General features: G+C 39.0%; 2 protein-coding genes across 2 annotated transcripts in view; one reads left to right on the top strand and one right to left on the bottom strand.

Annotated features, from left to right (window-relative positions):
• The first annotated feature begins 1,336 nt into the window (after nucleotides 1-1,336).
• Nucleotides 1,337-17,536, top strand: Prkar1a (protein kinase cAMP-dependent type I regulatory subunit alpha). The gene is made up of 11 exons (XM_020186850.2): nucleotides 1,337-1,495; nucleotides 4,204-4,386; nucleotides 9,345-9,515; nucleotides 10,343-10,434; nucleotides 10,640-10,701; nucleotides 11,473-11,519; nucleotides 12,235-12,393; nucleotides 13,995-14,055; nucleotides 15,358-15,479; nucleotides 16,614-16,695; nucleotides 17,151-17,536. The coding sequence occupies exons 2-11, from the start codon at nucleotides 4,210-4,212 to the stop codon at nucleotides 17,321-17,323; spliced, it is 1,146 nt and encodes a 381-aa protein (XP_020042439.1). The 5' UTR covers nucleotides 1,337-1,495; nucleotides 4,204-4,209; the 3' UTR covers nucleotides 17,324-17,536.
• Fam20a (FAM20A golgi associated secretory pathway pseudokinase) overlaps nucleotides 17,150-24,198 on the bottom strand; it is a 60,960-nt gene continuing 53,911 nt past the window's right edge. Inside the window, exon 11 of the mRNA XM_074045265.1 lies at nucleotides 17,150-23,249. Coding sequence (XP_073901366.1) covers nucleotides 22,985-23,249 — 265 coding nt within the window. The 3' untranslated portion in view covers nucleotides 17,150-22,984. The remainder of the gene's footprint in view (nucleotides 23,250-24,198) is intronic.

Genomic DNA, 24,198 nt, shown 5'->3' with positions numbered 1-24,198 from the left:
GCTTTTAGCGATAGGGTCTCACTATTTGCCGGGGTTGGCTTCGAACCCAAGATCCTTCTGATCTCTGCTTCCTGAGTAGCTAGGATTTACAGGCGTGAGCCACCGGCACCCGGCTAATTTCAAAATAATATTTAGCCAAAATATCTCAAACTAGAGTCAATATAAGTTTATTAAGGAGGTATTTTACTTTTTTTGTATTACTTGTTAAATCTATTATGTGTTTTACACACACAGTCCGAGAACTACTTATGTGACTCCCAGCCAGACTCTTGGATTCATGTCATCGAAGGACCTATTTTATTCATTTAGAGACTTTATACGTTTAAAACTGTCCCCTGCTTTCCTTTTCTTCATTCAATGGCAGATACCCTGATGGGGGAAAAAACATGGCTGAGTGAGTAAAGAAATCGCCTTTTCTCCGCATCTCTCCAGACTAGCATAAGCTTTGCAGGCAGCTGAGATTCCTTGTGTGGTCACAAAGTCAGTCTGCAGGATCTGCGCTTCTCACCACGTAGGGTCAGGCATGATGGCGGAGGGTCTTCTCGGTTCTAGGACTCAAGCCTCCTCTCGGACCCTGTGTCTGAACCGGGACGGTGTGGCCTCCACGGATCGCAGCATCCTCGAAGGGACAGAGCCTTTGGCAGGGCTCGGATTTCCTGGACCGGATGGCAGGCGGGAGCCGGAGCGAGCCCCGCGCGGCGCGGGTCCCGCACAGGACGCGCGGCGGGCGAGCGCATCCCCAGCATCCGCCCTCGCTCGGCGCCGCGCGGCTGCTGCAGATCCGCCCGGGCCGCGCGGCCCCCTCCCCGGCCGGGAAACGCCGGGGTTCTCCCCGCCCCGGCCGGCGTCTTCCCCTGGCGGAGGCCCGGGGCGGAGTCGCCCACCTGTCATCCGAGACGCCGCCCGTGCTCGGCCAAGGGAGGGGTTGAAGGGAGGGAGAAAAGGCCGGGGCGTCGAGGGGGGCTGGAGAGAGAGAAGACAGAGGAACAGAGGAGAGGAGAGGAGAGGGGACTCTCACCAAGGCCGAGGGAGCGGGAGCCAAGAGCGGAACAAAGAACAAAGAGGACCGGAGACACCTAGAGAGCTAGGTAAGGCGGGCAGGTGAGAGGAAGGAGGCAAGGACCAGGCTAGAGTGGAGAAAGAAGCGAGGAAAGAGCTGCGGACAAAGGACGAGGGAAGATGAAAAGAACCGTAGAAGGACAACGATTCTAGGGAAGACTAAATGCCTTGCGACAAGGGGCGGGGGTGGGGTGGGGGGCGGGGAAGAACTGAGGCCCTTAGGCCTTTAAGGTTGTCAGGGCAACGGCTCTGGCCAGAGCGAGGCGCATTGACGTCAGCAGCCGAGCTCTGATTGGCTGCGACCGGGTCGTTTCCGGTGGAGCCGCTGCCCAGCCGCTATCGCAGAGTGGAGCGGGGCTGCGAGCGAAGCTCTGAGGAAGCTCGGTCTTACCGCAGCCTCGCACCTGCAGCCCCGCGACCCCGCCGCCCACCTCAGGTGAGTGGGGTCTGTTGGGGGCCCCGGTACAGTGAGCTTCGTCGTGCCACCTTCCGTTTGGGGGCGCTGGACCGATTCAAGATGGCGTCACGGGGAGCGATCTGCAAGGGGGATGGCCGCACCCCCTACCCCTGGCGGGCTTGGCGGCGCCTCCCCGCAGACCTCACTCCCTGACCCGGAGGCAGCGCCCCTGAAATCCCCAGACCACGGGGGAAACGCTCGGATGCGGGGCGCCCCGCCCCCACCTCCCCCACCTCCCCCCACCTCCCCCCACCCCACCGCGCAGCGCTCGGCCCCGGCCCTCCGCGTCCCCGCCGCCTCCGCCCCCGCGCGCCGCTGCCGCGTCGCTCGCCCTCCCCCCGTATTTCCTGAAGGACAGCTGCCCGGCTTCTTACCGGACTCCGCCATCGTTTGCCCCGCCGGTTCTGTCCGATTTTGGGGCCTGGCAGTAATTGTCTGCACTCCTGTCCCCCCTCCCCCTTGTCCTTTCCAGCAATCGGTTTTCTGTCTCTTGGAGGGATTGTTTTTCTCTCCAGCCGCGCACGGTGATCTTAGTCTAGCTCTTCATTTCCTTGTGTCCCCTTTCATTTCTCGATTTTATGTTTATTTTATTATTTTTTTTAACTAACTCCCTTGGAGCCCGCGAGGCCTTGCTACTGGCGCAGGATGAGGGGCGGCTTCCTGCCTTTGGTGGTCATGACCGTGGCCTGCGTGAAGTGAAGGGCACTTTCCTGCCCTTCCTCCCGAAAATACGCGGTGCCCGGTAACCCCCCAGTTCGGTGCGTGTGTGGGGTCAGCCGCCTGCCCGCTGTACTTGGGGCGTCAGTTGTCCGGAGATCAAGGGAAAAAAGCTCGCCCTTCCTCAAGACCACCCCAAGGCAGGGGTCTTGACAGGCTTCAGGGGGTGGGGCACAGTCCCCCCAGTGTTTAAAATGCTGCTTCTGATGTAATCCTTCTGAAAGCGACTTTTTAATCACAGCCTTGCAAGAAAGAATCTGCGTGTTTTCTTACGAATAGAGATAATGCAGTGACAGTTCTAAAGTAGTCAAGTAATTTGGGGCGCAAGCAAGTTGTTGGGCTCCTTTGAAAATAACTACAAATGTAGCGTTAATCCAGGTGTACTCTAACTGAAATTTGACTATTCAGGTACTCACGTGGTGGATTGTATTAATCTTGGGGAAATTTTGTTCTGATACTCCTTACCAGTGTCGTCATTTTGGGCTTTGTAATACATTCATTTGTTTCCAACAACCATTTTCATCTTAGGCCCACTTTTGGCATCTTTACTAGTCAAAGACCTGGTGTTAGAATAATTTCTCTGGTCAGTTGAATACATGTGTTGCTATTCCTCAAATATGACCCAACGTTTTGAAGCATAAAAGATCTGATTCGTCATTGTTCCTGGTTGCCTTTAGTATGATTTGAAATGCAGAAAATTCTGAGGTGAATTTTCGTTTCATAATGATTGCCTGACCCGGAAGAGTGGCTAGTATAAATGTATCCCACAGTAAATGAATTTTAATGTTTAATGTTTCTTTCTAAAGTAGCAGGACTATTTTTCTGTGGTTTGTCAGGGAGCCACAGGCTTTCTCATGGTCTGTTAATTACTCTGTTGTTAGTGACCTTTATCATGAAAGTTGTCAAAACAAAATGAGTAACAGTGTAGCATTTTAGCTCTTTTGCTCTTGTATTTCTTTTAAATTTATAGTTTTATCTTCGTGGTTTTGTGTGTATTATAATTTGAAAAATGAGTATTGAATTCAGTTACAGAATGGAGGTGATGTCTTCTCTAATCATAACTGCTTAGTAATTAGGAGTTGGAAGGAAAACTGTATGAATGACTGGTAAATTACTAAGTTTTTAATTCTGGCGTAGGATTTATTGCCCATTATTATATTTTTATTTAACGTCATGATAGTCCTCTAAATCTGTTAAATAAATGTGTTTTCTCTATTAAATCATTTAAGCTTAAATATGTTAAAAACATATTCCTGTCCAGATGAAGAAAATGTTTTTGACAGTGTTCTCTCCAGATTTTTTACAGTTTACTTGGTAGGGATTAAACAATTTTTTTCCCTATACTAAGAATTTTCCCTTTTTTACCAGTGGTAAGTGTATTATAATTTAGGGCTAGAGTCTGTTAAAAGATTCCAAGATAGAATGTTGCTTTTAAAACTCATCTGAGGTTCCTTTTGTGTTTCAAAAAATTTTGGTTACACTAATAGCTGTCTAATCAGCTCCTTTGCTCTGTGGTTTGCTGTATGACATTAGGACACACCCATGGGATAGGAGCGACACAAAGGGAATGTCAGATGTTCTTCACTGTGCTCTTAGCTTTCACTTAGAGCTGACTTATGTGCCCTTGTAATTCTCTGTCCTGTTTACCATTTACACATTTCCCACATCATCATGATCTCTTTTGCAAGAGAGAGCTGAATCCCTTGAGTCCTGAGCAGCCTGCCTCTGCAGGGGATACCCTGGCTCCTGCTTTCTCCCAGGAGCTGAGGATATTCTCTCATTTTTGCATACAGAGCTCATATTGTAGAGCAGGAACTAAATCCCAGTCCGCACCTCCCTGTTTAAAGACAAAATCTATTTAGTGAGAAAAAAATTCTCTGAATCTGTTGTCTAATGAGTAAGTCGAAGGCTGAATTGGTATTTGTGTTCATAAATAGTTTGCACAAGCATGTGTATGTTTTCTCTTGCAGAGAACCATGGCGTCTGGCAATACTCCTGCCAGTGAGGAGGAGCGCAGCCTCCGGGAATGTGAACTCTACGTCCAGAAACACAACATTCAGGCACTGCTCAAGGATTCTATTGTGCAGTTGTGCACCGCTCGACCAGAGAGACCCATGGCCTTCCTTAGGGAGTACTTTGAGAGGTTGGAGAAGGTAAAAATAAATATGGGGAGATGATGCGATGACCCTGACAGTTGTTAAATATAAGGCTTTAGTGTGTTGCTAATTTGTACCTTTTGGAAGAAAAGGAATTCTGACCAAAGAAGTCTAAAACAGATATTCAAATTAGAAATGTAGTTAAGGTATTTGTAGTTCTTTAAGAATTTATAATCAGTAGAATTCATTAGAAAATAAATCTTTATTTTTAGTTTACTTGTCAAATAAAGGGTTTCCAAACATGGTTCCTTGTAACTGTTTTAATTTGTTCATAAAACTCACTTGTAACTGATAGAACCAACCAAAAGTAATAACAGTTGTATGAAATGAGATTCTATAGTACTTGAAAGCAGTTAATGCTTTTCTTCAACAAAGCAAGTAATTAAATCTTATCCTATCTTTTAAAACTAGTGTAATAAAATATTTGATTCTAGCTTGTAACTGATATATCAGAAATTCTGAATTAATGGTCTGTTTTACTATGAGAGTATGTTTTAGATGCATTAAATATAGAATGAAAATACAGGATTGATGATTGTCTAAATTTTACTCTGATTTATACTTTTGGTTAGGATTTGTTTCTCCTGGAAAAAAATTAATCTGGTTTTTATTCTTTCTTGTTCACCTGCATTGTGTGTATGTCAGTGTGACCTACATACATGGTATATGCTTTTCTAAGCAAAATGATTTTGCATTTAGGACCAGTGCTTCAATGTACTTCCCTCAAGAAATAATGAAGGAAAGAGTCTGGGTCACCAAATGTTTTAAGTACTTTATTTGATTTACTTCTGTAAATCAGTGGAATAAATTTATAGGCTTTCTTGTGCATCTTGAAGTTTTGAAGTGGTTCATAATGATCATGAGCCAATTGGGACTCATTTCTTTGATAAGTCGTCATAGGTTAGCAATGTATGATAGAAATATTTGCACTATTTCCTATAACTTTTAGCAGTTTCTTACCAGCTTAACTTTTCAGTGACAGCATTTATACACTAAGATTTGAAACATGTTTGGATAGCTTTGTGAACAAATATTTCTGTTACTTCCTTGGAAACTTAGAACTGGTGTTTAGTATTACAATTAGAATAATTAAAACAAAACAAAACCAGAACTACTAACCAGTCCCTGTGAATTTAGCTTTGCTATCTTGGAATTGTAGTAGAAATTCTAGCTTTCTCATTTAAACAGTTTCTAAATAATGGAAGTACTGGCTACAAGTGTTCCCTGTTTTGAAATCAAGTGCGTTCCTGGAGATCTTGTTCTGAAATGGGTCACTGTAAGGTGATCCCTCTTCTTTGGACATCAATAGAAATCATCAAATGAGGGGATTAAGCTGGTGAGACATGAAGTGTGTATCTTTTTATAGGGAGTGTTGAATGTGTGGTGCTAGTTTCAAAGCCTGTATTTACCAAAGGACTGTTCGAGGACTAACCATGGTGGAAAGAAAGAAATAATTATTAAGGTAGTTTCTTTGCAGATGGGATTTTAGATATAAAGTGTATCAGCATTTTTTTTTTTCATTTCTCAACAAAAGTTACAGCTTAAGACACTTTCCTATAATTCAAGCTTTATTCACTTGAATACACATTTTTTTTCATGGTACTGGTGTTTGAACTCAGAGCCTCCTGCTTGCTAGGCAGGTGCTCTGCCACTTGAGCCACTCAGCCAGCCCCTGCAAACACTTCTTTAGCCAGGATTTAAAATACATATACATATATAAATGGGCATTCAATAACTAGATTTTTGGCTTTTTAACAGGCTAGCCTCCATATATTGTTAGTTCATTTCTCTAAAATAACACTGTCACATTTTCACCACCTGCTTCCCTATTACACAGGTTATATTTCTGGAAACTTTTATCTACTCCATAAGAAATACACTAGGAAAATCAGAGTTGGTCCACTGAAAGCTTCTGAATTCAAACCATTGTCTGGAATTGGAATCTTCTTTTATGCATGTATTTATTAGAACCTTGCCTGTGTGATAGGTAAGAGGAATTATAGTAGCTACTGATGTTTGAGTATCTCCTATAGCCCAGGTAATGGTGTGAAGCATTTACATACATACGTACTCACTATTTCAGATGTGTGAGATAGATGAATATCACCATTTTATAGAGATAGCAGATGAAACTATGGGAAGTTGAATAAATTGGCTGTGGTCATACAGTATAGTAGTCAGCTGTTGCTGCATCAACATATCCCATATTTCAGTGGCTTACTACAACAATCTGCATTTCTTCCTCATGTGCAGCTAGCTCTTCTGGGGTCAGCCCATCTTGTTTTCTTCACCCTTGAGTAGAAGGAGCAGCCAACAATTTAGGGCATGCTGTTCTCCAGGCAGAGAAAGTACAGAAGTCCAAGGCAGGCAGGCAGAGCCAAAGCACACTAGTGTGCAGAGTATGGCCTGCTTACATTCCATGACCAAAGCAAGCGATGGCCGAGCCACCGTCAGTTGGGATGGGAAGTGTACTTCACCTACAGAGAATAGAACAGCAAAGGCAGGGAGGGAACAAATAAGCATGAAGACATGAAGAAGGTGGTGGAGGCAGAATTGAGAGTCAAGAACATACAAAGCACAATTTAGTGCAGAACATAATGCAGAAGAGTCAGAATTACTAACCATTAAGTAGCTGGGGGACTGACAGCTGAGTGACAACAGTAAGAGTAAGGATATAAAAATATGTAAGCACATAGTAGATTTTGATGAGGTCAGTAATGGCTCTGGGTTGTCAAGATTAGGTTAGTTGTCAAGATTCAGATAGTACTGTTGCAGACTCACTATGAGACAGTGTTAAACCAGAATGCTTTTGTTGCTTCGGAATTATCTTAAAAATTCAATATATTAGAATACATCCCCTAATGAGTTGTCACTTGTGAATTTCCTCTGAAATTTGTGTGAAGTGTCAATCAATGGGGGTAGAATTTGTGTTTTCCTGTTAAACTAGAGTTTTATAGGTCTGTGTTAATATGGAATAGGAGACCCTGGGCTAGTTTGTTGGAACTACCAGAATGAAAATGAAGTGAATTTTCTAAAAAAAATTTATTTTAAAATAAGTTACACATTCACACATGGTTCAGAATTGTGCAAATACTCCATTGCCGTCATTGGATGTAGTCGGTGTTCTGGAGATAACATGGGCATTTATAAATTTATATGTCAAAGAGGTTCCTATTAATTTTTTTTTTGCTATATTTTCTAATATAAACATGACATTCCATTATATGAATGCACTGTAATCATCCCTAATGGTCATCAGTTTGGCTGATCGTTTTCAGTGTTTCACTTTTTTTTTGTTGTTGTTTTTGAGTCAGAGTCTTGTATGGAGCACATGCTAGCTTCAGAGTCATGATCCTCTTGCCCCACTCAGGAGAGTGCTGGGATCATAGGCATGCACCACCATTCCCAGTTATAAACACCAATTGGAATAAGTACTTTTGTGTATATGCATCATTTCATGCATATGTGCATCTTACAATAAATTTCCGGAAGCAGAAGTACTAAGATAACTGAGTTAAACATATACATTTGTAATTAAGTATATACAAATATATTAATGTTATTTTTGTTTTTCTCATTGTGTTTTAACTTAGTTGAAGCATTAGAAATCCAGAAAAATGAAGATTAAAACTTAACCCTTTCCCCTAAAAAATAAAAACTGAGCATAATTGTACAAATAGAAATTACTACTATTAAACCCTCTGTGGTTATCATCTCTAGACTTTTCTTACTACACGTATAGAACTCAGAAATTTATCTTGCTGCAAAAAGCAGGGCCGAGAGCTATGCAAGAAAAAAAAAACCTGGTTATCTCTTGAAGTTCTTATTTATCAAATTTTTGCTAAAGTAACCTTTAAATGCTAAGTTCATTTAGAATTTGAAAGATGATTTAGAAAAATAATGGTGAATGGGTCAAATGAATGAGAAAGTAAAAGATAGCATGTTCTTATTTTGAATTTCTTTTTAAGGCTCTAGATGTGAAAAAAAGAATGTTTAGTTGATCTCAGCTTTTATATGAATTGGTAGTTTTTAAAGCTAGTAAACAATTTTTCTTTCTTTGGCTTTAACTTCAAATATAAACCCTGATTATAAAGAGTGTATCTAGCTCTGCTGGAGGAGTGTTGCTAGACCAGATCTTCTTTTAAGTTCTTGGCTACTGTCAACATCATTTCATTATGTATACCTGGCACCAAGGCTAGAGTGTGGATTCTGCAGGCTCAGGAATTTTTCTTTGTTTTCATACTCCCATTGCCTAGCGTAGGATATGGCATAGCAAATAGAGAAAATATGTTGAATTAATGAAATAACTTGGTAATTTAGACATTCTTGGATTACTCTTCTGTGCCTGAATTGTTACTCTTGGCTAACAGTCTTGGAGTGGGAGCTATCTCATAACTATCTGTAGCAACATCCAGAGAACCTAATTCCCAGAGTTTTGTTTAGCAGTGAATTATGTTACATGCATCATAAATCATTGCTGACAATACATTTTGTTGGCGGGGGGCGGTGGCGGTAGGAGCAAGGTCTCACTATGTAGCTTAGACTGGCCTAGAGTTCAATATGTAGCTCAGGCTGGACTCTAACTCATAATCCTCTTGCCTCTACCTTCCTAATGATGGGAATATTACTGTGTACCACCACTCCTGGCCTGATGTCAATACATTCTTATAATGGACACCTAATTTTTTACTAATACTATGTGTCCTGTGCTAATGAATGGCTTTGTTCATTAATAAAGGATACTACCTCTTATCACCTGAGAAACAGTATCTTGGGAGTATTTCTTTCCAAACTTTACTCTCCAGTTGTTCCTTATTTGGAATTAACCTTTCCCCTCATCTTACATTGGTACTAGAAGTGATTTGAAGTGACTGAGATGGACTGCCACTGTGATGTGACAATACCAACTTTATATGCTGAAGCATCTCATTTTAAAAACGTATCATTTCTTTCAGGAGGAGGCAAAACAGATTCAGAATCTGCAGAAGGCAGGCACCCGTACAGACTCAAGGGATGATGAAATCTCTCCTCCTCCCCCCAACCCAGTAGTTAAGGGTCGACGGCGACGGGGTGCTATCAGCGCTGAAGTCTACACAGAGGAAGATGCTGCATCCTATGTTAGAAAGGTAGGTTTGATCTCTAGGCCAGGCGCCGCTGACCTAGATATCTATACATTTGAGACATGTTTTGAGACTCACCTGGTAGATACCTAGCCTCCTTTTAATGAAAGTATGTAGTATTTTGAATTAAGACAGAAGTACTGTTCTTGGGCATCGGAGAACAGGTTTCTGTAATTGCATGCTGTCAGGAAATAACTAAAATAGTGATTAAACCAATGCATAATTGCAGTTCAGGGGTTGGTCATTTCTATGCTTTGGCAGTTGAAGAAGCAGGAAATATACCTTTTTTTCTTGAATCATGGTGTTTCCAGTTTTTTGATACTGTATATTCATGTTTTGACTTTTAATCTTTTGTTCTAAAATCTTCATTATCCTGCTCTGCTCTTCCTCAGAGCCAGCTGGCCATTTTGAGTTATGCAGTTAGCCTTCAGGGGCAGCAGAATTCTAGACACTCGGGACCTAAGAAACTAATAGTACTACATGATCACAGTTTAAAAAATGACTAATTGTTATAAAATACTTAGTTTTGGCTCAAAATGATAACCTTGGTCAAGGTGTTTTTGGTTTGTTAGTTACTAACTCGGAACCAGGAACTGTCCTTTAAATATAGGCCTGGCTGTAGGCAAGGAGATTAATTAGTCAATGTTTATACAGTACTTTGTGAATCAAAGATACTACAAGTGTGTTGTAGTGAAAATATTTAACACAAAGCAGTCTTGTTTAAATGCCAGTATGTGGCTTGACATTTAATTGAAATGCAAGGTGCAAACATGAAATATTTTTGGTTTATAGAATTACCTAGAATTATCATTTGACCTTCAATTCTTTTTTAGGTTATACCAAAAGATTATAAGACAATGGCTGCTTTAGCCAAAGCTATTGAAAAGAATGTGCTGTTTTCACATCTTGATGATAATGAGAGAAGGTAGGTTCAGGATCTTTTACAGTATTTTTTCAGTAAAGTCGTAGTCCCAGATTATTGTCATTGTTGCAAGTTTTTAAGGCTCTTAGTTATTCACCAAGTGGCAGTCTGGCCCAGAAATCTGCAAGCTTTAATTCTAAGGTTAATCTATAGAGAAACCTGTGAAATCTAACAGTACCTCCCCCTTCTGTCTCTCTCTCTCTCTCAGTGATATTTTTGATGCTATGTTTCCAGTTTCCTTTATTGCTGGAGAGACAGTAATTCAGCAAGGTAAGAGCTGCTCTTTCTATCATATGCAGTATGGTTGTGGGAGAGACGGGAGACTGATGGAGGGTGGTTTTGGTTTTATTAGAATTTGTTTTCCTCTTGAATACTACCATTTCCTTCTGGTGTACTATTGAGTCTTCCTGCTTCTTCCTTTTTTCATTTTTAATTAAAAATTCTCAGATAAAAACACTTTCTGAAAGAGTTTAATATTTCTGGTACAATTTTTTAAATAATAGTTGTTAAAGGAAATGCCTGTATTTTTAGTTTAAATTTCAGAACAATATATATATCTCATGTCCACTTACTAGCAACTTATGAAATGAAAAATATAAACACTTATATTTTTCATTCTATATAGCCCATTCTCTGCCTCTTACAGATTCTTACCGTTTTTGCTGACATAGACTGTTGTGAACCTAATCTTTTGGATATCTCTTCCTTTTTTTCTTATTTATTCTTTTGACATTTTCTTGGGTCTTCAAAAACCAAATATTTTACCATTTTGTGGCAGTCTGATATTTGCTATTATTGTGTTATTTCTAATATTTCTGCAGTAGCAGTTAGCAGCTTTGTACATGTGACTTTTTAAAGTTTTTTTAAAGTATTAACATGAGATGACTAGAAAAAGTGATCAATTTCATGACTTGAAGAATGTTGCTGAATTTGTTTCTTCTTAAAGATTGTGTTCTGTCATAGCAACACTATAAAATGAGTTTACCATTTTATATTTGTTTAATTTGGAATATGACCCTAACTTTTCTGACTTTCTCTTAGGTGATGAAGGGGATAACTTCTACGTGATTGATCAAGGAGAGATGGATGTAAGATTTAATAATAGCAAAAATTATGTTGATAATCTTAAAAAATTAGTGTATTTTTATTCCTTCAAAGCTATAAGCATAGTGTTTGTACAAGTGTTATAACACTTTTGTTTGTACAAGTTATAACACTTGTACAAATTTGTCCTGTACTTTTATGACACAGAGACACTTTTTAAAGGTAATTTGTCTAGGCAGATAAACAGTTCACCACTCTTGCTGGCACAGTAATTAAGAAGTACATGCATGCTATGCAGTAACACAAATACAAGGGAGCGTCTAGACCTAGTCATCAGCTGTAGAACATGATATAGCATTCTTCTTCTGTAAGTCTTGTTAACAGATGGAATGGTGATAAAAATAGCATCCATTTTGGAGGGTTATTAGGAAATTCAGTGACTTTATTTAAGTAAAATGCTTAGTACAGTGTCCAGCAGAGTACTCTGTAAATGTATGTCATTTGATACGTAATTTGGTATTAGTGCTTGGCTGACCTTTTTCTCTCACCAGCCTTGCAGAGTACCTTTTTTGTTTTAGATAATTGATCGTTTAACTCATTGTCAGAAGTCAACTATTTTGCTGTGTTCTGTAAACATTTGTATATACTTTTTTTTAAAAGACAAGATTTAAAGACATCTTTTTAAAAAAGATTTGAGAATTTTTAACACGTTTGTATATATTAGAGAAAAACACTTATTTGATGTCATTTGCATTTTAGGTCTATGTCAACAATGAGTGGGCAACTAGTGTTGGGGAAGGAGGGAGCTTTGGAGAACTTGCTTTGATTTATGGAACACCTAGAGCAGCCACTGTCAAAGCAAAGACAAATGTCAAACTGTGGGGTATTGACCGAGACAGCTATAGAAGAATCCTTATGGTAAGAGACAGTGGTTTTTTGGAGTGTGATTTAGAATTCTAATCTATGTAACTAATATTTAAATGATATCACCAAATTAAAATAAGAATATTTCTTTTAATAGTTGGCTCTTTTGCATTAGGCCAAGATTAACAGTATTCCTTATGCCATTTGAAATGTTGATAATAGAACAAAAAGTTGGTCAGATAACATGAGAAACAAGAATTGTTTTTTTTTTTTTTCCTTTTTCTTTTATTATTCATATGTGCATACAAGGCTTGGTTCATTTCTCCCCCAAGAATTGTTATGTATATGTAACAGTCATTTCATGTTTGGAAATCAATCCATTTGCCACTTGGTGCATGTTAGCTTACCTAATCTACCCACCACAGATCACCCCATAGGCTGGTTTTAAGTGCATAAAGTTATTTAAGGCTATTTGGAAGTAATCAGCTTCAGAAAGTGACTTACCAGTAATACATATGTCATATTTCCTTCTGTTAGAAGAATTAACAAAATAACCAACTCTTGGGAGGATACTGTGTTGATACATTTGGGCTTTTTGGGAACTTTGAGATGATTTTATGGAGTAGCTTTGGATGCTTAAGTCACTGCTAAAAGCATTGGCCATTCTGAATGGTTTTCTTAGATTCTTGAAGCGCGCATCTGGATATTTGAAAATATGCAGTGTGATATACTTTGATTTTTTTTCTATTTGTGATACATGTGTGTACTTTGAAAATGTACTGTATCGTGTATCTCCTGTGGGTAGCAAAATTCACGAATGCTCAAGTTCCTTATTTAAAATGGCATAATGTTCACATATAACTTACGCACATCCTCTGTGTACTTTAAATTATTTTAAAATACTTAATACAAACTAGACCCTATTTATTGTTCAGGAAATAATGACAGGAAAACAAGTGCCTACATGTTCAGGAGACACAGTTTTTCCTCCTGAATATTTTTAACTGTGGTTTGTTGAATCCTCAGATGTGTACTCTGCAAATATGGAGGGCAGACTGTGTGTATATGTATAGGTAGATACACATGCATATGTAGGCATACATGTTTTGGTTGGAGCTAAGGCAATTTACCATGTAAATTATGAAAGGTCAGTGTGTTTCCCAGTCTCTTCCCTTAGATGTAGTTAACAGACTTTGTAAATAAGACAACTTGGTCAATTTTGGGACTGTCTCTCATTTTAGGTTTGCAAGTGGCAACAGTTTTATTTCCCTGTGTATGGGGTTGGGTTGGGGCTATCAGGAAGGATTCTGGGCTGGGAGTGTAGACAGCTACAGTCTATATGATTTAGTTGTTTTTTTGAGCGCTGATCTTTGCTTTTTTGACATTTCACTTCGTGGTGGAACTGTGTGCCTTCTTTGTCCCTGGTGTTCCTTTTAGGAGCATGTTAACAGAGCTTTTTTTTAGAATTGAGCAGGAGCTGACCATCTTCAGCATGAAGAAAAATGGTCACAAATCAATAAGCAGTAGCAGGTTTTGGCTTTTTTTTTTCCCTTTTTCCTTTTAGTTTATTTGGAACTTAGTATTTATTATTCCACAGCATCGTGCAATAATTACACAGTTTTGAGATACGACTTTTATTACTTTTTTGTTTACAGGGAAGCACGCTGAGAAAGCGAAAGATGTATGAAGAGTTCCTTAGTAAAGTGTCTATTTTAGGTGAGTTTTGGAAAATCACATGGAGAATTGTTAAGTTGAAGTGTTAGTGATACTTAGCAGAACTTAAGTATATTTCATCAAAAGTACTCTAGTTAACTCATTTATGCTTTTGTTTGCAACAGTAATGGAAAGCACATGGAATTTTTATTTGATAGTGTTGAATGTTTAGCAAAGTTAAAAGTAATTTTAAAGTGTGTTGAATTTGCTAATATGTGACAAACCCCTTCATTAGAAAAGCTTTCTAAAAGTATATCTGCTGTTCATTTCTCCTAAAGAGACAGAAAAGCTGAAAGTGTACTCCTGATTGGACATTCAGTTACTCCTACTGTGACTTCCTTATCTGTTCAAACATTCATTGAGTTCATTGATTCTAGAAAGTATTACCACAAATGCATTTCCTCTGTAAAAAAGTTAGGTATCATTTGCTGGTGTCCTCTGAAAAGATGCTGGACTTACTGAAATTTGGAGTAAGACGGAATACTTGTTTTTTTTTTTTTTAATGTAGACTGGGAGATGTTAATGAGTCTTTAGGAAGGCAAATAATGATTTTTATAAGGTGACAATTTTTTTTTGTTTTTTGTTTTTTACTGGAATTGGAGTTTTCCCTGCTTATTTGCCCCTTGAAATAGTTAAACTTGTTTACTATCTTGAATGTTGGTTTGTTTTGTCTTTGGGGAAAAAAAGGTTTGTTTTTTTAAGCTCTTGTTAGTTTCGTAAATGAATTCTACTGAGGATTTAAATGGGTAAGTTATTTCTTTCAACCTTTGGGAAAATACAAAATACGATTTCTTTTGTGCACTGTAATTGTAGGTTTGATATGCATTGATGGTAGTCTTCAGGAATAATTACGATACATTTTCTTAATCTTGACTACTAACGCAAGGATCTAAGGGCCATGTGCAGTGGTGTGAGAATCCTCAGACTAGAAGTAATTGAAGAGAGGTGCCATTGCCATGTTTCATTCTTGACACTATTGCTAAGAGTGTTGAATGGTCATGGCTGTTTGGATGAATCCCTTTGCATGCTTTTGTTTTTGTTAAAAAATACTTAGCAACACCCAATTCTGTAGAGAAATTCCTTTTCTTTGTTTCTCTTTTTTTGCAGTACCAGGGCTTGAACTCAGGGCCTTCACCTTGAGCCATTCTTCCAGCCCTATTTTTACAAGGGGTTTTCGAGATAGAGTCTCACAAACTATTTGCTTTGAACTGTGATCCTCCTGATCTCTGCCTCCTGAGTAGCTGGGATTACAGGGGTGACCCACCAGCAGCTGGCTGAGAAATTCTCTTGACTCTTGTCTTTCAGAGTCTCTGGACAAGTGGGAACGTCTCACAGTAGCTGATGCACTGGAACCAGTCCAGTTTGAAGATGGGCAGAAGATTGTGGTTCAGGGAGAACCAGGGGATGAGTTCTTCATTATTTTAGAGGTAAAGAATTCTGCATTTAACTTTTCCCCCCCAGTACTGAGGGTTGAACTCAGGGCTTTGTGCTTACCAGGCAGGTGCTCTACTACTTGAGCCACACCTGAGTCCTTTTACTTTTAGTTTATTTTCAGATAGGATCTGGAGATAACTTTGCCCAGGCTGGCCTTGGACTGTGATCCTCTTGTCTCTGCCTCTTGAGTAACAGATTACAGATGTGCCCTGCCACAGCTGGCTGCATTTGATTATTTACAAAGTTGTACACCATCAGGGGGAAAAGAAATCTAATTCTGATGTGTAGCTTTAGTTTTTAAGAATAGCTGACAGTTTTATTTAAAAGTCTTTTACTTTAAAATGTGGTTGCTGGATTTTCTGCTCATCCACTGCAATTTTAAAGAGTTTGAGTCAGAATTCTTTTTTTTTTGGGGGGTGGTGGGGGCAGTGCTGGGGTTTGAACTTGGGGCCTTTCACTTGTTAGGCAGGTACTTTACCACTTGAGCCATGCCCCAAAACCCCTTACAGAATTCTGTAAGGGTCCTAGACATGAATATTAAAATCCTGAATTATCCCAACTAATTATTCTTTACCATGCAAGCCAAAAAACTACCATTTAGCAAGGATTCTGTTCTGTCCTTGTAAAAATGCAAGTTTTTGGGCTATTTGGCAAATAAGGATCAAAGGTAATTACTTAAGTTCTAAAAGTTACTATGTTTTATGTCCTGGAAATGTATAGCAGGTAATCTCATTTGCCAGGTAGATCCAAAGAGCAGATTCAGAGATTTAATTCTTTGGTTGTAGTGCAAAAGCAGTCATAGAAACATGAAAGAATGAGGGTGATTTTTATTTGCAAAACAGGCGGCAAACTTGGGTTTGGCCCTCTGTGTACAGTTTGCTGATCTGAGTCTGAACTCTTTTAAGTGCCTTAGCTTCATAAAAACCTTGCTCGCAGGGGATGCTGGTTAAATAGACATGAAAGCTTATGTGGTGACTAACTTTTCAGTCATCTCTTATCATATGAACACAGTGAGTTGAAATAACCACTTTTCCCCTCTTTGCAAGGTAGCTAAAGTTGCATACATATTGAAAATGGCACTCTGGGTTGGAAAGTATTTGTTTTAACTTTTTGGTGGTTTTTTATAGGGGACTGCTGCTGTGCTACAGCGCCGGTCAGAAAATGAAGAGTTTGTTGAAGTGGGAAGATTGGGGCCCTCTGATTATTTTGGTATGTTGAATTTCCTCACAATAAATACATAGTTTCTTTTAAGTTACCCCCTAGTAAGATTTAGTAGTCTTTCATAATTTTGTGCTTTCTTCTGGATTTATTTATTTTTTTTAGGTAGATTTCCACCATGTACTTGCAATCCTCCTCCCTCAGCTTCCTGAGTGCTGGGATTACAGCCACGTATCACTACACCAGGGGAATTCTATTTTTTTAATCATAGTCTTTTTTGGTTCTCAGAGAAATAGTGTGAGATTTTGATTTTTACTCAGTTAATAGATGACTTACTGATTTTCTAATATCTGTTAGTTGGCAGTTTTTCTTTATATGCAAATGTAGTATAGCCTGTACCAGGTTGGAGAAATAAATCTTTTGTTTTCTTTCTCAGAGGTGCACCTTTTTAAGGAAGTGGTTTCCATAGAAGTTGGCCTGTTCTTAGCCTTCTTTTCCCTTTCCAGGTGAAATCGCACTGCTGATGAACCGTCCACGTGCTGCCACGGTGGTTGCGCGCGGTCCCTTGAAGTGTGTTAAGCTGGATCGACCTCGATTTGAGCGTGTCCTTGGCCCGTGCTCAGATATTCTCAAACGAAACATCCAGCAGTACAACAGTTTCGTGTCACTCTCTGTCTAAGTCTGCCTCCTGTGTCTGTGGCTCTCTTTCCTCCTTTCCCAGTCCATGCTACACTCATGCAGACTGCTTTGTTTTCCCTGTTTGCAGCACCAAGTGGCCACTGGCATCAAAGCTTCTTGTCTCTTTATATTAAAAGTTGCTTTTATTGCACCATTTTTAATTTGGAGCATTAACTGAATGCTTGTTACAAATAAATAGAAAGAGTTCTGTGGACTTTGCTGTTACTGCTTTTCTCTGTGCAGTGTTAGTGTTCAACCTGGGCAGTGAGTGCCATGCTTTTTGGTGAGGGTGGATCCCAGCACCAATGCATTACTGTTAATGGTGTAACAGTGCAAGATTTTTTGCAAGTGACAGATTTTTCCAGTTATAAACAAATGTAGACTGTGGCCATATATGCTGTATTTCTTTAGTAAGTAATTTCTCTTTAATCTCAAGGATTAGGAAAAATGGATATAGAAAAATTTTACTATAGTAGAAAGACATCTGCCTATAATTAAACTAGTTGTAAGGGTGAAAAATGCCTATTATTATTAATTATCAATGGATATGATTGGTTCAGGTTTTGTTTTTCCTCTTTTTAACATGTATTACCCCCTTTCACCCTCAGGCTTGTTTGCCTGGTTTTGTTTGTGTCTTGTTATTAGTGTTTCTTCTCCAGCTCTGAAAGCTTTTTGGTGTGGCTCTCTATACCTGCCTTTTAAGTTTGGAACCAGATCTTACACTGGAAATAATGAGTTATGATATAACTACATCTTCTTTGCTCACAGATTCCAATTAGACCTTTATTTATCCAGCTGGTGCCAAATACTGACCATCCGATGATGCATAGAGAATAAAAATTTGAGGTCTACACTCTTGATTGTCAACTTAGAGTGTTATGTCCTTCAGTTGACTCCAGAAGAATCAGCTGTGCTCAGTCAGCTCTGATTCCAGGGGATTGATGGAATAAGCATCCTATGGAGATAATGGAGGCAATGTTGCTAAAGGGAGGAAGGAGTTCAGCGTCAAGAATGTTACCCCATCAAGTTCACTGGGGTGAGATTTGGGAAGAAGTTTTGTAGTTTGATTTAACCTTTTCTCCCTCCTTTTTATGTGAACTAGAATTTCTGGTGGGGGAGGAGAGGTAGGATGTGTCTGTGTTGTGTTCTAAAAGAAGGCCATCCTGCTTTCCTGTCTAACCTTTATTTCTCTGGCAAACTTTTTTTTTTTGTTATAGTACTTGTGTTTTGAGTCTTAACTGTATTTCAGTATTTTCCAGCCTTATGTGTTACATTATTCCAATGATGCACCCAACAGCTTATTTTTATTATTATTTTTTAAACAAAAATCTCACAGTTCTTTAATGTAGGTACTTTTATTTTCATTGTGATTTTATATACAATGTAGGGTTTGGGAGTGATTGCAAGCATTTTTCCATCTGTGTGCAAGTGGTTCTGATTAATAATCCCCTCTTCTATCCTTTCCCAAATAATTTAAATTGGTCGTGGTAGTTTTTTTTTTTTTTTTTTCACAGACTTGAAAAGCTTTTAGGTTGTTATTAACTTGGGAGTATAAATCTGGGAAAGAAGTTTTATTTTAGTGTGGGATAGAAAGCCACCTTGTTACAAATTTTTTAATTTCCATAGTGCTCTATAATAATGAGGGTTTTCTGGTCTATACTTATCTTTGTGTTTGGCTACCTTTTTATATTTAAAAAATTGAAAATAAAAACTATGTTCTTACTAGTTTAAAGCTTGATTTGATCTTTGTTAATGCCAAAAATGTACTTAAATGAACTCTGTAGAATGTCATAAATGCAGTTTCATATCTGTATATAATCCTGTTCATGTACATTTAGATACATAAACTGCTTTCTAGATGAGTTTAACTCAAATCATTTGGCTTGCTGTTTACTCCCTTTTGTAGTTTTCATCTTGGACATTTGAAGATAAGTCTGAATTTAAAAATTATCACATTTAAAGCTTTATCTTTGTGCAATTTAAGTATATGTGAGAAATCACAGCTGGCACACTTTGTCTTAGTTGATATTCAGGGCTTTAGGAGTTGTTATTTCTGGATTTGGTGAGTGAATTTATGAGGTCTGCTGTTGTAGACAGTATAGATGGCCAAAGGACCATTTTGTATTGTTTTCCTGATTACTAGTCTGATTATACTGTGTGTGCTAATATATGCTATTCTTTTTGTTATAGATTGTCTTAACAGTAGGTCAAGTAATAAAAAAAAGATTAAATAATTTAAATTCTTAAATGAATCAGTTTTTCTTCTCTTTCTCCTTTCCTTCTCTTTCTCTCTCCCTTCCCAAAAGTCTCCTACTCTAGTGGACAAGAATGAAAGGGAAAGTGAGTTATGGTATCAATGTTTTGAATTATGGTATCAGTGTTTTGATACCATAAAAAGTATAAATTAAATAAAATATAATTTAGTAATAAAAAGTATAAATAAAATAAAATTTAAAAAGTATAAATTAAAATAAAAAGTGAATTATGGTATCAGTGTTTTGAAAGAATAATGCGTTTATTTTTGATGCTATCCAGTCAGTTTGTCAAAGAGTGGATCTCAGAACCTTGCTAAATGGTAAATTACAATTTACCATTGTAAATGAAATGTAGTAGATTTACCTACGAAGTCATGGAAGGAAGAGCCAATCAAAAGTCAAAGATTTTCTTTTTATTGAGGACAGATTGGTTTTGTGACCTTGGAACTTTCCCAGACTTAATGGGGGTACATTATTTGTAGGTTAGCATAACTTTGATTTCAGTTTAAGATACACAGTTAGCTATTTAGGAATGCTTTTAATTGCATATAGCACTTGGCATATAAGCATTTCTGATGCTTATTCCTCAGGTTTCTGAGGGATGAGATGATTAATTGTACTCATTATTATATTGATGTTAATTTCTTCACATCCGAATAATATGTTGTGTGCTAGAAAATCCTTCCTTAACTGGTGCTGCTTTGTAGCATTTGTACCTTGTCCAGGTTCAGTAATCCCTTCCCCCAACAAAATCACAACAGAGTATAGCTGAAGAAAGTTTGCCTGGTGGTTCTCATTATAGTTTAATCTTTTCTCTAAAACAGTGGACTGTGTAAACTCATTTTTTTATTTGAATGCCTTGAGTGGTGACATTTTAAAACTGAAGTTGCATGGCATGAGCTCATTTAAATACTGCTTTATCTCCATTCACAAATAGTTGGACCCTTTCTGTACTTGTTAGGCCCTGGCAGTGTATTTTTAGATGGGTTGAAACAACATTGAGAAACAAAGGCTAGATAATCATTTAATTTGTCCCTGAAGGTGTCTCAAAATAGCTACCAGGAAAGGCTGTAGCCTTTACATAAAGGGGAATCTTTTGTAGCCTTGTGTACACATTCAGCTCAAATGTGTTTCTTGACATGAGTTCAGCCCTGTGACTGACCTCATCTTGACTCTACCTAAAACTAAAACACCAGCGAGTGTCTTTTTTTTTTTGGTGGAAGGAAGATCTGCCAACTTAAGTAGCTTTGTGGTCTTAAAAGCTGTCATTGGAGGGATTTTTTTTAAACCATCTTTGTGCATCTCAGATGAGCTACAGGTGTTGCTCATTGTTCATGGATTCTGTATTTGTCTAATTGGTAAAATATATTCATGACCGTCAAAGCACTACACTGCTCACAGTGCTTTTGCAGTCATTCAAGGACATGAATAGAACAGTGAAAAATTTGAGTCACCAAAGCACATTCTCCCAGCCAACGTTCAATAAGGGGACCCAGCCTTCCTGTTTCAGTTACCATATTGTGAAAAAGTAATTTTCCTGGTATTTTTAGTGGAATTTTTTTTTTCTTTTTTGTGTCTTTTGTTGATGAGTTCACTATTTAAAATGTCCCTAAGTATAGTGCTGATGTGCTGTCTAGTGTCCCTAAGTGCCAGAAGGCTGTGATGGATCTTACATACAAAGTATGTACAGTAGGCAAGCTTTGTTAAGGCAGAGTTGCAGTACTGTTCACTGTGAATGCAATACTGAGGAATCAACAATATAAAATAAGGCTTCTTTAAGACATAAACAAGATTGTGTGTTGATAGGTTGACAAAAATGTGATCAGAGACTCCCAGAAATCTAGCCCTGTATGTTCTCCATGAGCAGTGACTCAGTATTTTTCAATTCAGTATCTGGGATGACTTCATAGGACATAAAACTGCCACACGTAAGAGAACTGATTATATTTTGTAGTCTTCAGACTCAGATTGTTCTGATTTTTGAGAGGGCTATGACGAATTCCTGCAACCCCTTCTCTCCACCAATTCACATACATTACAGTTCCTTTCATCCTTTGTTTGCTGTCAGTAGTAACATGGAAAGTTTTCAGGAGAGCATTTCATGAGAAGTTGAGCAATGATTCAGAACAAACAAGTTGGAGGAACTTGATATTCTTAGGATGGAATGTTTTGTTTTCTTGTGGGTTTTTTTTTTTTGGTACTGGGGATTGAACCCACGGGCTTGTGCATTCTAGTCAAGTGCTCTAGCACTGAGCTATTCCCTCAGCCCTTTCATTTGTATTTTATTTGCCTGTGCTGGCCTTGAAGTCTTTCCTCCTGCCTCTGCCTCCCAAGCAGCTGGGAATTGCAGGTGTGCACCACCATGCCTGGCCTATTATCTAGCATTTTTGACAAAACATACTAATTTTGTTGATAGTCAAAAATAGTGAATGTTAAAAATAAGTGAATAATAAGGTATATTGATACCTAACATATGGTCAAATTCAGTTTTTCGTTTTGTGAAGTCAAGGAAAATATTATTACAGACAGTAGTCGGTAATTAAACTAGTTTGCAAAGAAGCGGATGGAAGTGTAACTTGCCTTCCCGAACCCTTTTGTGCATGTGTGTATTGCTGGGGTTAGAACTCAGCCACTCGGCCAGCCCTTTTTGTTTTAGTTGTTTTTCAGATTGGGTCTTGCGTTTTTGCCCTAGGCTGACCTCAGACCATAATCACCCTATCTCTGCCTCCCTAGTAGCTGGGATTGCAGGCATGTACCACCATACCTGGAACCAAATCTCTATTTTTTTCTTTTAATCTGCCTTTTGTAATAGTATTTCTGAGAAGTTACCACAGGACTGGTAGTAGGGATTATTGTGTTCATATTGGGCCAGTGACTGGGATGTAAGTACAAAAGGGTGAAGGTTGACTTGAACCAGTTTGAGAGTTAACCATTTGTACATTTTAAGTCTGCTTAAGGTATGCAAGATGTTTTATCTGGGCCAGGAATTATGCTTTACTTGTAGCTATAAGAAGGGTCTGGAGCAGAGCGAGTATACACTTGACGTCCTTTTATTGGACTTGTTACAGTTAAAACTGTCCTGGGGACAGGACTTGCAAACCTTCTGATCCTGACCATTATGCAGATTTCCCAGTACACTCAGATGATACAGTCTGTGGCCTGATGGAGCCAGTGCTTTCTGGGAAGATGGAGCCCCAGCATGGGACTCTGGAAGCAGTGATCTTCTATTGAGGGATAAAGATCCAAGCTCAGTGGATCCCACTTGATGTTTCAGAACATGGTGGCCTCTTCTCTGAGCCTATAGCTTGAACTCCAGTGCTACAGGTGGAGTGAGGAAGTAGCAGTCTCCACTCTGGAGTCCACTGCTGGCTCCAGGTGTGTGATCTGATACTTGACTCTTGTAGTCCTTAACTTGTTAGGTTAGGCTGGCCAGAAGCTGGGGCTGGTCGCTGTGCTGGGGCATCAGTGATGACACTGTGTTCTCCATGGGTGTCTATGCAGCCCTTCACTGTCTGGAGGATGATTTGCAGTCTGCGGTCCAGGGCCAGGAGGTGGGGCTCTGTGAGGACTGGGGTGAGCTGGTCTTCGAGTAGCGACTCCCGCATCACATCACTGAGTCTGTAGTCAGCCTGGGCCAGCAGCTGCAGGTGCAAAAGTGTTTTCTTTTTTATCCTAAAAAGATGGTCATAGAAACCAAATAAATAAATGTAAAGAAAATTTGCTTGTACTTGCCCTTTGCTTGCAAATGGCTGTTGCAGTTAATATTCTTAGAGCCTTCTCCAGTGTCTTAAGCAATTTTGATGAAAACCACATGAAAAGGGAATGAATAGAAGCCATTGCTCAGTTGCCTTTTGGCTAAGAGCCTACTATTCCATTTGAGCTCTAATACAATACCACCATGTGGTGCAGAGCTGTATGCATTTGTTAAAGGAATCAAAACTGAAGTGACACTTGTGGTTTTTCAAGAAGATTTAAAACTGATAGGAAAATCTTCCAGTAGGTGAAATGATGAAGCTGTCTGCTATCTCAAGAGTCAGCATTCCAATTGTTTCTTGCCAGTTATGTGTCTGTTTCTTCTGTTTCTAAAATCAGGGATGAGAGTTGGGTGCGACCATTGTGACTGTAGGGTTTTGATTTCTTTTTTATGGGAAAAATCTGACCTTGAGTCATGCAAGCAGTTGTCTGATTTTTTTTTTGACACTAAGTGGTTGCTTGCCCATCCTGTTGTGGAGGAGAGGAGGGAATCGAGAGAACACATGTTTAACCTAAGGATTTGATTAAGAATATTTGTGTTTCTCACTGTAAACAATGAGATGGTTGTGCTAGGTGTGAATTATGTATTTATATTTAGCTCTAGGTGCTATAACTGAGCAGATGGACAATTTCACAAGCCTGGTGAGATACGGAAGTAGCTTAAACATCCTTTAGAGAAGTTGTGGCCAGGTGAATGTCAATCTGACACGGCCTTATGGGACTTCAAACAGGATTTTGCTTAGATGGTAATCAAATAGTATTATTTAAGAGCTTATATGAGAGCCTGGCAAAGCAGAGGGATGATTAGTAATATCAAAGCCCACCAGGCTCCATAAAAGTGGGTGATTATCTGGGTGGTTAAAGATTC

The sequence above is a fragment of the Castor canadensis genome, chromosome 11 (assembly GCF_047511655.1).
Source record: "Castor canadensis chromosome 11, mCasCan1.hap1v2, whole genome shotgun sequence".
NCBI classification, from domain to species: Eukaryota; Metazoa; Chordata; class Mammalia; order Rodentia; family Castoridae; genus Castor; species Castor canadensis.
The sequence above is the reverse complement of the archived record's forward strand: the minus strand, read 5'-3'. Positions and strand labels throughout refer to the sequence as shown.